At 40.8% G+C, this 17,613-nt stretch overlaps 1 protein-coding gene across 1 annotated transcript in view; it reads right to left on the reverse strand.

Annotated features, from left to right (window-relative positions):
* The window catches only part of USH2A (usherin), a 903,954-nt gene that overhangs the window by 509,061 nt on the left and 377,280 nt on the right, over positions 1-17,613 (reverse strand). The window contains exons 26-27 of the mRNA XM_066594449.1: positions 6,500-6,703; positions 4,198-4,278 (exon numbers count right to left, since the gene is read on the reverse strand). Coding sequence (XP_066450546.1) covers positions 4,198-4,278; positions 6,500-6,703 — 285 coding nt within the window. The remainder of the gene's footprint in view (positions 1-4,197; positions 4,279-6,499; positions 6,704-17,613) is intronic.

Here is a 17,613-nt window from a genome sequence, read left to right on the forward strand (position 1 = left end):
TCTTAGTGCCTTCATATTATAAATGGACCCTAGATATACCGGAGTTAGCAGCGGCAGATCAGGTGGCGGTACCCCTCAGCCATTTCCCTTCAGAAGGTAACTCTCAGGACACGTTAATTCAAGACAAATGTCTTTATGGATTATTCTACACCCCTGTGGAATTGAAAGCGTTCAAGATAGAAGATCACTTTTTGTGTTTTCGCCGTCAGCTGAACAAGGTTCTTTATTCATGTGATGTGGCCGTGTAGTGGGGTTCGCCCCTTCTAGTAGGGGGGTCCTGGCTTTCCTGCACATGTGGGGTTTCCTAGACTCTTGTCCCCCCAGTTGTGTTTGTTTGGAATCACAGACGGCTGATTGCTGTTAGATACTTATAAATCCAAACTCTTTTATCTACTTTTATTCTGTGCACATAAAGTTCTCGTTATGACATGGAAATCTACAGATACCCCGTCTATGAATCTATGGCTGAAGCTTGTTAGCTCACATGTTCCATGCTATAAAATACTATTTAAGTCCCATAAATGTCTGCAGAAGTTTGATAAAGTCTGGGCGGCCTGGCGTAAGCTCCCTGCTTCTGCCGTCGGGATGGGGGTCTGGGAATTCTGGGGACAAGGGGGCTGCCATGCTTATGTCATAAGAAGTATGTGTTTTTTTGTGTCTTGGGTCAGGAATGCTATCTTTTTTCCTTAGGGAGAGCACCTAGAAGGTGAGGGAGGAGACTTATAAGGCCATTCATGCTCCTCTGGGTAATATGCAAATAAGGGAGACAATGCCTCTGCAGCACCACCTATTGGAAGGCAGCTGTCCTGCAAGTCAATGTTAGACTCTTTATACAAGCCTTGTAACAATGACTGTAACAGGGACTCCATGCACAGACATGTATTGTTGTACTGTTGACTTGTAATTAGAGATGAGCGAACGTACTCGTTACGAGTACTTACGCACCCGAGCACCGCCATTTTCGAGTACAGCAGTACTCGCGCGTAAAGATTCGGGGGGCGCCATGGCGGCACGGGGGGTAGCAGTGGGGAGTGGGGGGGAGAGGGAGAGAGAGAGGGCTCCCCCCTGTTCCCCGCTGCTGCCCCCCGCACCGCCGCGCCTCTCCCAGCCCCCCGGCGCCCCCCGAATCTTTACGCCCGAGTACTGAAGTACTCGAAAATGGCGGTACTCGGGTGCGTAAGTACTCATTACGAGTACGTTCGCTCATCTCTACTTGTAATGTTGCGGCTCCAATAAGCAAAAAATACACAAAATACTCTGTATATATAATCCTTTATTTTCATTTACTTATGGCTCTCTTCACACTGCATTAACCTCACTGTGATGTTTTGCTTTGGAGCCTCTTGTTGATTATTATTATTGTTTTTCTTGCAAATTAAAAATAAAACCTTTTAAAAAACATGAAAAGTAAAACTATGAAGCCTCATGCCCACGGCCGGGTCTGATTCAGACTGTGAAACTTTGCAGCGAAATCGGACCTGGTGCCCCCCAGAGACCCTATACTCACCTGTCCGGATCTGCCGTGAGTGTCTCGGCCGGCGAGCCGATGCGCAGTGCAGCACATGATGCGCCGGTGCTGAGCTATGAGCTACGGATTCCTGCGATACTTCTGCAGTGCCCACTGCAGAAGTATCGTGGGATGGACGGCTTCCATTGAATGCAATGGAAGCCATCTGTGTGATTTTCCCCACAGAATAGAACATGCTGTGATTCTCCCCCACGAGCGGAAAATCGCAGTTGGTTTCCATTCATGGGCGGGGGGGAATCTTTTAACCTAGCATGTCCATGGACGGACATTGCTGCAGGATTTGCGGCGAGCGTCGGGATGCAAATTCCACAGCGGAAATCCGTCCATGGGCATTTGGCCTTCTTCAGGTTAGTTACTTGTGTTGTAACCTCATCATAAAATGTATAATATAGTTTCCTGTGGTCTTTAGATCTCTTGTATATGTATAGGGGGCCAGGCACATTCTCTGCACCCTGTATCCCCCCTGCCCCATCGATATCAAAGTGATGTCATATCCTGGCAACATCAGAACTTTTTCTATTTAAAGTTTTCTTCAAATGTATAGAAAGACTCACCTGGTGAAGACAGCCGACAAACAGGCAGGTCGTCACCCTCGTGGCCAAGAAAGGCTCTTAATAAAAACACTATACTGCCACCAGCAAAAACCTCATCACCAGGGTTATCCACAGAGAGCGCAACTGGAACCGCCCGAAGGAAGAGAGTACCGCGGTCATATAGCAAATGACCCAAAGGCAAACAGTGATCGAAGGTCCGGCGCTCCAAGTGGGGGTAACAGCAATATGGGGTCAAAAAATCATATAATCATGAAGAAGAGCTTACTGCAGTAAGGGGTGGGGGGTCTGGGACTGCCAGAAACCCCCCTAGTATCCTGGTCCGCCGAGGAAGCTGTCACCAGCCGATATCCAAGTTCCCGTTTCACGGCGTGGAGTAAAGCGTCCTTTATTTTATTTTCGATGCAGAAGACATATCATTGGACAATGTGTTTCGGAGAAGGCCAGCTTCTGCATCGGGCACAACTCTAGTAAAAACAGAAGACTAACTTTAAGGAGTGTGTTACCCTGTATTTACCAGCAGTGGGGGAGGGGTGTAGCGTGGTCATGTTCACCACAGGCAGACTGGAAACATGCATTTGTCAAAGAGAAGCATGCATTCCAATGAGCGGAAATGGGTCACCATCCAACGCATGCGCCCCAGCGTGGGGACAGGAAAGACTGCGCTCACCGGGCGGGGGCTCCACCCGAAGGTCAAGGAATCACTAGGCTGGCATGGTGAAATTTAATGGCATACTGATGCTAAAAGGCAATCCGCTGTAATAATGAATACACGACAAAATAAAATAAAGGGGAACGTAAAACATATAGGAATCCACAGAACAGCTAAAAATGTACAGCAACAAAAACACATGAAGTAAGATAAAAAGCAATCGGATACAAGGAAGTGAAACAGTTTCTAGAGAGTTCTGTGTCAGGGTGGTAATACTGGTGTTAGATATGGGGTTACCACTGGGGGTGCTGGTGTCCGGTTGGTGCAGGCTGCTCGTCCTGGCGCTGTGGGGGCCCAGACTGGTGGCTCTGTCTGAGGTTCTCCCACTCTGGTGGTTGGTCGCGGCAGCTGGCGGCACGCCCCACGTCGTGCTGGTGCGCGGTGCTCGGGGCTTTATGGTTTCGCCCGGTCGTCATGTGGCGGGGAGTTCTGTATATATACCTGGCTGGCCCAGACTCTGATTGCCCGTGTTTGGTTTAAGACTTGTCTGCCTACACCTGCAATATTTGACCTGACTGCTTTATCCACTATCTCTCCATGATGATGGATGCAGGCCTGCCACAGGGAAATATCAGGAGTTATGTAGCACAAAGCTCCACCGGCCAGCTTAACAAGCCAATCACAAATGTCAGATCAGGGCCCGCGCTTTTTCAATACACACTAAATAGTTATATTATGACCCCGTCAACTACCTATATGGGAGAAACGCGTTGAGATTGGATGCTGTGTTGGTCCAAGGGCTATGTAGGGTTGCAGCAGGTTTAGACTCCGTTGAGTGGGGCGCGCTTTTGTCAGGGCGATCGCCCCACATTGAAGGAAAGTGATGGCAGGAATTTCTATAGGGACAGTGTGCTATCCGTATATCGCCTCCAGTCTAGGCCAGTTGTACCAATAACATCACAGCTTGAGTACTGCAGTAATAGCTGCTGTATAACCCTTGACCCCAAGACTGTACATATATATATTGTTTCTTATTATGGTTTTGTGTGTATTGCAATAATGTTTTTAAGTATCTCTAAATAAATGTTTATAGTTTTACAGGGCTACTCTTTAAATTTGGCTTACAATCGCATTCTTACTACAGTTGTGCTCGATAAAGGAGCTGGCCTTCTCCAAAACGTGTTGCACTATTTCACGTCTTCTGCATTGAAAATTAATTTAAAGAGCTTTACTTCCCACTGTATGAATCAGGAACTTGGTTATCAGCCGGTAACAGCTTCCTCGGTGAACCAGGATACTGGCGGGGGGTTCTGGCAGTCCCTGACCCCCACTGCAGTAAGCGCCTCACTATAATTTGACCACATATTGCGGTTGCACCCTCACTTGGAGCGCTGGAATGTTTATCCTGTTTTCCCTTTGGCTATTTGCAGATATACATAATAACATTTGCACCGCCATCTACTTACATGCCGCGTTAGAACGACCTCGACTCCAAGAGCTCGTTCCTGATCCGCCATCATTTGAGGCAATCACACGGTACAGATATTCTGCAGGATAAATATGGAGATAGCATAGATAGATATTATTTGCTTTACACTACATTATAATCTTGTATCAGGACCTTTAAATACATCATGGACTAAAATCCAACACTACAACGCTACAGAGTGTTGGAACAAGCAAGAACCTACAAGTCCCCAAAACCTGTTGCAGATTGTTTCATATTCCTCCATATAGTACAACATATTTGATACATTTCACCCGGTAGACAAAGAGACATTCCCCCTTTATGGCTACAATACGTGAATATTTGGCTGTTTGCACACTTAGTACTTTATCAAATGCTCCCGCTGCATTCACTGAACTTGTCCATAGATAAGTTTGAGCCCAATGGATGCCCCAAGTGGATGCCCTCTGTGACATCTGCTGGACAGGTACACCTTGGGACATACACCTGGAAAGCTTTCCAACATAAGAGATAGTGGGTGATGCATCCCAACGGTCACATATCCTTCACTGAGTCTGGAAAGTCTTCAGACCCTCTTACTTTTTCACATTTTCTCTGTTCATTTCTTGTGTTCCCCATAATTCTGCATTCAATACCCCATAATGACAAAGTGACATCAGAATGGTGTCTGTAATTAAAAAAACAAACAAACTAGCAATCAATGCTCTCCTGACGACCATCTGGGCACGAGACTCTGTGCCGTTGCTGCTTTGTTATTTTGGGCTTTTGGGGTTATTAGGGCAAGCAGTCTTTTGATGCACCACATGCATCGTAGGTAGCCACTTCAGCTACCCTCATCTAAGCTTAGATAGCTAGCTACAGGTTAGGTTGGTAGCTAATTTAGCTTCTGGGGCAACTATGAGAGATTAACCCCACCTATACCTAACTAGCTAGCCATAGTACAGAGCAGTAGAGGTTCGCCCCGTGTGGGCATCTCGTGGGCTATATTGAGCCATTTTTGGTGTCCATCTCTCATGACCAGTTCTGTTTCTGAAACCATTTTTGGTTCCTGATGAGTCTTACATGACGAAATGTGGAGAACTTGTTATATAAAGAGACATATTCACAGAACAGAGCTACGTGTACAACAGCCGTTGTGCTAAGAGTATACACAACTTTACCCGAATATCAGTACTCTATCTATGTGGCAACCGGCATATTTCTATCGCAGCATCATAGATAGAGAACCATCACTGATGGGTATTAGTCGGTCGGGCTCTATAGGGACTTACACTGACACACGTGTATCACTCCAATACTAATCCACTTACACAGGACCGCTCTGCCCCCGGCGGCTCCATTGTGTATTTTTGGACATTTCTTCAATACTGGCTTGTAGCCTAAATTGGAGAAGTATATTTGTTTGTGGTCTTTTCATGTTGGTCCCAAATATAGGACCTTTTAATCATTAAATAAATTAATAAAGGTTACGTTTTAGGGGTCCCACCCAGTGATTACTTAATTCCCCTCCTGGGGCCTTTCCGCTTCAGTGACTACTCACCTGCCCAATACAATCCTTACAGTGAAGCCTGGTGGTCCAGCATCATGCTGAGAAAGGGGAGACTGCTCACGGGGGATGGTAACCAGGCGCCGTTCATCACCTGCCCAATACTATCCCTACAGTGAAGCCTGGTGGTGGAGCATCATGCTGGGGAAGGGTAGACCGGTCAGGGTGGATGGAAACCAGGCGCCGCTCATCATCTGACCAATACCATCCCTACAGTGAAGCCTGGTGGTGGAGCATCATGCTGGGGAAGGGTAGACCGGTCTGGGTGGCTGGAAACCAGGCGCCGCTCATCATCTGACCAATACCATCCCTACAGTCAAGCCTGGTGGTGGGGCATCATGCTGGGGAAGGGAAGACTGCTCACGGGGGATGGTAACCAGGCACCGCTCATCACCTGCTCCATACCATCCTTACAGTGAAGCAACATGCTGGGGGAGGGGAAACCCGGTCAGGGTGGATTAAAAGCTGAATGGAGCAAAGTACAGAGATAATTACAACCTGATGCAGAGCGAAAGGGACTTCAGACCGGGTAGAAGGGTCACCTTCCAACAAGACAATGACCCTAAGACCCCAGTCAAGACCACCCAGGAGTGGGGAGAACTCTGTGAATGTCCTTGAGGGGCCCAGCCAGAGCCCTGAACCCAATGGGACATCTCTGGAGAGACTTGACAATGACTGTCCACAGACGGCTCCCATCCACCCAGGCACTGCTCCGATCATAAGGACATGTATATGTGGCCGCCATTACTTGTACCTGTAAACGGTCGCACGCTGTGGTCCTGAGCGCTGGTCTCTTCTCCGCCGTAGATGATGGTCGAGTCATTTCCTCTACAGTTCATAGAGCTGTCAGATGATGGACATCCATCCAGGCTGACCCTGACGGCAGAGCTGGACACCGACACAATGTTAACCACTACACCGGGTGTAAGACTGATGTCCTTCAAGCATCCACCAAAGCCTGGAATGAAGAGGAGACCATGTTATGTGCACTCCTCTCCCTGACAGCAACGTGACTAGAGACGAGCGGAACTCCGGCCTTGTCTTCTGGGACTCGATAATAAAACATCTTCACTAACTGCTCCTCCGACCCCCCGCGGGTCCTAAGACGTCTGGCTCCCATGTTGGTGGCCCCGTTGTCCTTACATCTAGTATCTGTGGTCACTGGTAGTGGCACTTGGAGTATTTCCTTTACAAACTCTTTCCCAGGCGGCTCCTGGCAGAACTGAGGAACTCTGCGGAGTCCGAGGTCCACATTTACACAGGCGAGTGCAATATGGGTTCGAGAAGCTTAGACCGGCGGCGGACTCTTAAACTGGAGATTTTGCAAGCAAAATGTGATTGAAAATCATATGTTGTTTCAGCAGAAGTTTAACAACCAGATCCCGCTCGCAAGAAACGCGCAAGTGTGCACAAACAGTTAGACGAACGGGTCCTACTTCATCCAATTAGGGCAGCACAACAAGAGTAAATTAGTGGCGACACAGCAGCAGAATATTAGTCCTTGCTTCCCTCTTCAGTAAGAGGAGCGACCAATCACAACACAGAGGCCTATCTATTAAACCCTTATATTTACATCGCCAGCTAACTTGGCACCTAACTCAGCGCCAAATACACTGACCTAAATATGACGGTCGTTCTAACGCGGCACGAAAGCGGATGGCTTGAATTATTGGTATTTCCGTACAAGGTTGTCTTTGTATTGTGGGGGAGGGGGCTGAACTAAATCCCGGTTAAGAAAAGCGGAGCTACACCTCTGCATGTGGCCATAAATGAGCTGATAAGAAGGTGCAGGAGAGGAGGGAACAGAGGGGAACTCAGCGTCCGGCCGGCCTCACTGACGGATCCCCTACTGAGACTGCAGTTTCAATATAAGGTGATATGCAGAAGCTGCAGAATACAGGCGCATTCTGAGAGCCAAAATATCACTTCTGGGAACTCCGCTCCGGAGGGCTTCTGCTTTAAGGGAAGATTTGTAGTTTTAATTGGTGCCATTTTGGGGTACGGGGGACTTTGGATTGCTTTTCATTAGGTTTTCTGGAAGATAACCAAAAGAAAAATAATGATTCTGGCGATACTTTAATGGTGTCCACCATGCGAGATAAATGACTAAATATCCTCATTGACTGCGCCATTACGGATGCGCTGAGACCGACCATCTGCTGCTTTTTAGACATTTTATGGTATTTTAGCTATTTAAATTCAGATTTTTGTGGGTAAATGTATATTTCTTTAAGCTGTATGTTTTTAGACATAACGCTCTATTAAACGTTTTGACCCATTTTTTAGTCTCCATCTATAATACCCATCCAGTCGTTTCCATCATCTTCCATCCTAAATCAGATTGTAAACTGCGAACCAAGTAGATAACGGCGGAGCCGCGCGGTAACATTGTATTTCATACACGGCGACAATGATCTGAAAACTATTATTGATGCATCCATCCCTGGTAATTACATTTCATATACAGCGTCTTCCATCACGGACGCGTCCGGCTTTATCTACTGGTCAGAGACTCATCATTGGATGACTCATTCTTAATTAAGACCAGAAATTAAAATGTCCCAACTTCATATAGATAAAAGCTGATCCCGTGAACCGCGGTGGGCGCAACATGGAGGACATGGCGGTGCATTCATTTACATAGATTACTTCGAGATGGACTGGCAGCGTGTTTGATAAGATTAGGTGACAGAGGGTTGTGGGATACATAGTACACATATCACACACCATGTAGTCCAATGAACCAGTCATATATCACATGGTATAATGAACCAGTCATACATCACATGGTATAATGTACCAATCATACATCACATGGTATAATATACCAGTCATACATCACATGGTATAATATACCAGTCATACATCACATAGTACAATGTACCAGTCATACATCACATTGTATAATGTACCAGTCATACATCACATAGTATAATGTACCAATCATACATCACATGGTATAATGTACCAATCATACATCACATGCTATAATGTACCAGTCATACATCACATGGTAAAATATACCAATCATACATCACATGCTATAATGTACCAGTCATACATCACATGCTATAATGTACCAGTCATACATCACATAGTATAATGTACCAGTCATACATCACATGGTATAATATACCAGTCATACATCACATAGTATAATGAACCAGTCATGCATCACATAGTATAATGTACCAGTCATACATCACATGGTATAATGTACCAGTCATACATCACATGCTATAATGTACCAGTCATACATCACATAGTATAATGAACCAGTCTTACATCACATAGTATAATGTACCAGTCATACATCACATAGTACAATGTACCAGTCATACATCACATTGTATAATGTACCAGTCATACATCACATAGTATAATGAACCAGTCATACAACACATGGTATAATGTACCAGTCATACATCACATAGTACAATGTACCAGTCATACATCACATTGTATAATATACCAGTCATATATCACATAGTACAATGTACCAGTCATACATCACATTGTATAATGTACCAGTCATACATCACATAGTATAATGTACCAGTCATACATCACATTGTATAATGTACCAGTCATACATCACATAGTATAATGTACCAGTCATACATCGCATGATATAATGTACCAGTCATATATTACATGGTATAATATACTAGTCATACATCCCATAGTATAATGTACCAGACATACATTACATAGTACAATGTACCAGTCATGCATCACATGGTATAAAGTACCAATCATACATCACATGGTATAATGTACCAGTCATACATCACATTGTATAATGTACCAGTCATACATCACATGGTATAATGTACCAGTCATACATCACATAGTATAATGTACCAGTCATGCATCACATGGTATAAAGTACCAATCATACATCACATGGTATAATGTACCAGTCATACATCACATTGTATAATATACCAGTCATACGTCACATGGTATAATGTACCAGTCATACATCACATAGTATAATGTACCAATCATACATCACATAGTATAACGTACCAGTCATACATCACATGGTATAATGTACCAGTCATACATCACATGGTATAATGTACCAATCATACATCACATGGTATAATATACCAGTCATACATCACATTGTATAATGTACCAGTCATACATCACATGGTATAATGTACCAATCATACATCACATGGTATAATGTACCAATCATACATCACATGGTATAATATACCAGTCATACATCACATTGTATAATGTACCAGTCATACATCACATGGTATAATATACCAGTCATACATCACATGGTATAATGTACCAGTCATACATCACATAGTATAATGTACCAGTCATACATCACATGGTATAATGTACCAGTCATACATCACATGGTATAATGTACCAATCATACAACACATAGTATAATGTACCAGTCATACATCACATAGTACAATGTACCAGTCATACATCACACGGTATAATGTACCAATCATACAACACATAGTATAATGTACCAGTCATACATCACATAGTACAATGTACCAGTCATACATCACACGGTATAATGTACCAGTCATACATCACATGGTATAATGTACCTGTCATACATCACATAGTACAATGTACCAATCATACATCACATGCTATAATGTACCAGTCATACATCACATGGTAAAATATACCAATCATACATCACATGCTATAATGTACCAGTCATACATCACATGCTATAATGTACCAGTCATACATCACATAGTATAATGTACCAGTCATACATCACATGGTATAATATACCAGTCATACATCACATAGTATAATGAACCAGTCATGCATCACATAGTATAATGTACCAGTCATACATCACATGGTATAATGTACCAGTCATACATCACATGCTATAATGTACCAGTCATACATCACATAGTATAATGTACCAGTCATACATCACATAGTATAATGAACCAGTCATACATCACATAGTATAATGTACCAGTCATACATCACATAGTACAATGTACCAGTCATACATCACATTGTATAATGTACCAGTCATACATCACATAGTATAATGAACCAGTCATACAACACATGGTATAATGTACCAGTCATACATCACATAGTACAATGTACCAGTCATACATCACATTGTATAATATACCAGTCATATATCACATAGTACAATGTACCAGTCATACATCACATTGTATAATGTACCAGTCATACATCACATAGTATAATGTACCAGTCATACATCACATTGTATAATGTACCAGTCATACATCACATAGTATAATGTACCAGTCATACATCGCATGATATAATGTACCAGTCATATATTAAATGGTATAATATACTAGTCATACATCCCATAGTATAATGTACCAGACATACATTACGTAGTACAATGTACCAGTCATGCATCACATGGTATAAAGTACCAATCATACATCACATGGTATAATGTACCAGTCATACATCACATTGTATAATGTACCAGTCATACATCACATGGTATAATGTACCAGTCATACATCACATAGTATAATGTACCAGTCATGCATCACATGGTATAAAGTACCAATCATACATCACATGGTATAATGTACCAGTCATACATCACATTGTATAATATACCAGTCATACGTCACATGGTATAATGTACCAGTCATACATCACATAGTATAATGTACCAATCATACATCACATAGTATAACGTACCAGTCATACATCACATGGTATAATGTACCAGTCATACATCACATGGTATAATGTACCAATCATACATCACATGGTATAATATACCAGTCATACATCACATTGTATAATGTACCAGTCATACATCACATGGTATAATGTACCAATCATACATCACATGGTATAATGTACCAATCATACATCACATGGTATAATATACCAGTCATACATCACATTGTATAATGTACCAGTCATACATCACATGGTATAATATACCAGTCATACATCACATGGTATAATGTACCAGTCATACATCACATAGTATAATGTACCAGTCATACATCACATGGTATAATGTACCAGTCATACATCACATGGTATAATGTACCAATCATACAACACATAGTATAATGTACCAGTCATACATCACATAGTACAATGTACCAGTCATACATCACATGGTATAATGTACCTGTCATACATCACATAGTACAATGTACCAATCATATATCACATGGTATAATGTACCAGTCATATATCACATGGTATAATGTACCAGTCATACATCACATGGTATAATGTACCAGTCATACACCACATAGTATAATATACCAGTCATACATCACATAGTACAATGTACCAGTCATACATCACATGGTATAATGTACCAGTCATACATCACATGGTAAAATGTACCAGTCATACATCACATGGTATAATATACCAGTCATACATCACATGGTATAATGTACCAGTCATACATCACACAGTATAATGTACCAATCATACATCACATTGTATAATGTACTAGTCATACATCACATAGTATAATGTACCAGTCATACATCACATGGTATAATATATCAGTCATACATCACATAGTATAATGTACCAGTTATACATCACATAGTATAATGTACCAATCATACAACGCATGGTATAATGAACCAGTCATACATCACATAGTATAATGTACGAGTCATACATCACATGGTATAATGTACCAGACATACAACACATGGTATAATGTACCAGTCATACATCACATAGTATAATGTACCAGTCATACAACACATAGTACAATGTACCAATCATACATCAGATGGTATAATGTAGCAATCATACATCACATGGTATAATATACCAGTCATACATCACATAGTATAACGTACCAGTCATACATCAAATGGTATAATGTACCAATCATACATCACATTGTATAATGTACTAGTCATACATCACATAGTATAATGTACCAGTCATACATCACATGGTATAATATATCAGTCATACATCACATAGTATAATGTACCAGTTATACATCACATAGTATAATGTACCAATCATACAACGCATGGTATAATGAACCAGTCATACATCACATAGTATAATGTACGAGTCATACATCACATGGTATAATGTACCAGTCATACAACACATGGTATAATGTACCAGTCATACATCACATAGTATAATGTACCAGTCATACATCACATAGTACAATGTACCAATCATACATCAGATGGTATAATGTAGCAATCATACATCACATGGTATAATATACCAGTCATACATCACATAGTATAACGTACCAGTCATACATCAAATGGTATAATGTACCAGTCATACATCAAATGGTATAATGTACCAATCATACATCACATTGTATAATGTACCAGTCATACATCACATAGTATAATATACCAATCATACATCACATGGTATAATGTACCAGTCATACATCACATGGTATAATGTACCAGTCATACATCACATAGTATAATGTACCAGTCATACATCACATGGTATAATGTACCAGTCATACAACACATGGTATTATATACCAGTCATACATCACATAGTATAATGTACCAGTCATACATCACATTGTATAATATACCAGTCATACAACACATGGTATAATATACCAGTCATACATCACAAAGTATAATGTACCAATCATACATCACATGGTATAATGTACCAGTCATACATCACATAGTATAATGTACCTGTCATACAACACATGGTATAATGTACCAGTCATACATCACATTGTATAATGAACCAGTCATGCATCACATAGTATAATGTACCAGTCATACATCACATAGTACAATGTACCAGTCATACATCACATTGTATAATGTACCAGTCATACATCACATAGTATAATGAACCAGTCATACAACACATGGTATAATGTACCAGTCATACATCACATAGTACAATGTACCAGTCATACATCACATTGTATAATATACCAGTCATACATCACATAGTACAATGTACCAGTCATACATCACATGGTATAATGTACCAGTCATACATCACATGGTAAAATGTACCAGTCATACATCACATGGTATAATATACCAGTCATACATCACATGGTATAATGTACCAGTCATACATCACATTGTATAATGTAGCAGTCATACATCACATGGTATAATGTACCAGTCATACATCACACAGTATAATGTACCAATCATACATCACATTGTATAATGTACTAGTCATACATCACATAGTATAATGTACCAGTCATACATCACATGGTATAATATATCAGTCATACATCACATAGTATAATGTACCAGTTATACATCACATAGTATAATGTACCAATCATACAACGCATGGTATAATGAACCAGTCATACATCACATAGTATAATGTACGAGTCATACATCACATGGTATAATGTACCAGACATACAACACATGGTATAATGTACCAGTCATACATCACATAGTATAATGTACCAGTCATACAACACATAGTACAATGTACCAATCATACATCAGATGGCATAATGTAGCAATCATACATCACATGGTATAATATACCAGTCATACATCACATAGTATAACGTACCAGTCATACATCAAATGGTATAATGTACCAATCATACATCACATTGTATAATGTACTAGTCATACATCACATAGTATAATGTACCAGTCATACATCACATGGTATAATATATCAGTCATACATCACATAGTATAATGTACCAGTTATACATCACATAGTATAATGTACCAATCATACAACGCATGGTATAATGAACCAGTCATACATCACATAGTATAATGTACGAGTCATACATCACATGGTATAATGTACCAGTCATACAACCCATGGTATAATGTACCAGTCATACATCACATAGTATAATGTACCAGTCATACATCACATAGTACAATGTACCAATCATACATCAGATGGTATAATGTAGCAATCATACATCACATGGTATAATATACCAGTCATACATCACATAGTATAACGTACCAGTCATACATCAAATGGTATAATGTACCAGTCATACATCAAATGGTATAATGTACCAATCATACATCACATGGTATAATGTACCAGTCATACATCACATAGTATAATATACCAATCATACATCACATGGTATAATGTACCAGTCATACATCACATGGTATAATGCACCAGTCATACATCACATAGTATAATGTACCAGTCATACATCACATGGTATAATGTACCAGTCATACAACACATGGTATTATATACCAGTCATACATCACATAGTATAATGTACCAGTCATACATCACATTGTATAATATTCCAGTCATACAACACATGGTATAATATACCAGTCATACATCACAAAGTATAATGTACCAATCATACATCACATTTTATAATGTACCTGTCATACAACACATGGTATAATGTACCAGTCATACATCACATTGTATAATATACCAGTCATACATCACATGGTATAATGTACCAGTCATACATCACATAGTATAATGTACCTGTCATACAACACATGGTATAATGTACCAGTCATACATCACATGGTATAATATACCAGTCATACATCACATGGTATAATGTACCAGTCATACATCACATAGTATAATGTACCAATCCTACATCACATGGTATAATGTACCAGTCATACATCACATGGTATAATGTACCTGTCATACAACACATGGTATAATGTACCAGTCATACATCACATGGTATAATATACCAGTCATACATCACATGGTATAATGTACCAGTCATACATCACATGGTATAATGTACCAGTCATACATCACATGGTATAATGTACCAGTGATACATCACATGGTATAATGTACCAGTCATACATCACATAGTATAATGTACCAGTCATACATCACATAGTATAATGTACCAGTCATACATCACATAGTACAATGTACCAGTCATGCATCACATGGTATAATGTACCAGTCATACATCACATGGTATAATATACCAGTCATACATCACATAGTATAATATACCAGTCATACATCACATAGTACAATGTACCAGTCATGCATCACATGGTATAATGTACCAGTCATACATCACATGGTATAATATACCAGTCATACATCACATGGTATAATGTACCAGTCATACATGATAAGGGCCAAGAGGGGCTGTAAAGGAATTAATATATGTAGCCTATCAAAAATGAGTATATATATCAATCTATTTTAGCAAAATGAATATATTGCAATATATTGTATGTGTAACAGAAGTCATGACTGTTTTAAGGAAGAAGCCTGTGGCTTTCTGTCTACACTGAAGGTCTACGTCTGACCGAAGTGGAATCAGGAAGTCACAAGAGCAGATGTTCATAAATGTAGCAAGACATGGCCTAACCGCAAAGAGTTTTCAGCTCTCTCTGTCTAAAAATAATGTGCGCGTCTGAAAGTCATGTGAAATCAGCTATTTCTTAAATGTCAAAGTTTATTGAATGATTAAGTCATACGTTTTTAAGATGTATGGAAATCACGAGGTTATTCCCTGTATTACCAGAGGTCGCGTCCCTGCGTGGGCGATCTTCTATAAAGACTGAGACTATGCAAATAATAAACGCAGAGTTCATTACTTCACGATATACCGTGTATGGTCAGTACTTTGACTCTCAAGGAGCGCTCCTGCTTAGGTCAATTTGGAACCGGACAACATAACTGACCAGTCTGTTTGAACAGATTAACCCTCCACAGTTTTTGGCGCCCAACGTGGGGCGGGGCTTACCTTTACGGGACATCGCAACCAGTAGACTGAAACCAACTCCTGGCCCGTTGACGTGGATACTGGATTCTGAGACCCCAGACTGAAAACACCGGTGTAAGAGGTAAGAGCTTATCTTACTATTATACAGTCTGGATTCTTTTGATCTGTGTGTCTCTAACGGACTAGAGGTTGGTTGTTGCCTGTTTCCTATATTTTCTGCCCCGTCCATATTTTAGAGTGAATAAGTTCATTTAACTGTCCTAGACGGAAGAACTCACTCATTGGGACTTAAAGAGTCATGTTGTCTGTATTGGAGATTGAAATAATTGTCATTGTTATAGTCTCATTTCTGGCAGTCATATTGTTACTCTGGATCTGTTATAATATTACTAAAAGTTCCCTAAGAGGCGAAGTCTGGTCTCCCCTGAATCCTAGTGTTTGAAGTTGACCACGTTTTAGTTCTGTAAATCTATTCCGGGACAGGGAACTGTGTGTTCCCAGATAGTCTCAGTGATTATCTTAGTTTACTGTGTGAAATATACGTCCTGTATACTTAGTGAAGAATAGTTGGAAGTGGTCAAGATGGGTTCTGAACAATCTAAGATATATCAGACTCCTATTGAGATAATTAAAGATAGAGAAGGGGAGGACATTTGCAGACAAGCCTATAAAGTTTACAAACGTATAGGCCTTAAGAAGGCGGGAACATTCAATTATGAATTTTGGTCACAATATGAGGATAAGCATAGAAAGGAAATAAGAAGAAAGGGTTTGGAAAAAGGCATGAAGGCTATTCTGGACTGCTCTAAAACAGCAGAAGACGAACACTGGGACTCCGAGTCCCGAGGCGAGGGCATTTTAGTTTATTGTCCTATGGCCCGGCCACCAATAGACGTTCCCATGGAAACCCCTACGGTTCCATTAGTCTCTCCTGTCGTCCCGGCCGCTCCACCAATGTCTCCAAATAATCCCTTTAATTCTCTGTATCCCAATTTGCCACCCCTGCCTCCTACGTATCCACAGGCTACTGCCCAGATGGATACACCTCCCTACAGCCCTCAATCAGGATCCCCGGGCCCTGAAGTAAATAGAGGTCCGGCTTGGGACTGTCCACGTTGTGGTCAACAGAATGCCTGTTTTAAAGAACT

Source organism: Eleutherodactylus coqui, chromosome 3 (assembly GCF_035609145.1).
Source record: "Eleutherodactylus coqui strain aEleCoq1 chromosome 3, aEleCoq1.hap1, whole genome shotgun sequence".
Lineage (NCBI taxonomy): Eukaryota > Metazoa > Chordata > Amphibia > Anura > Eleutherodactylidae > Eleutherodactylus > Eleutherodactylus coqui.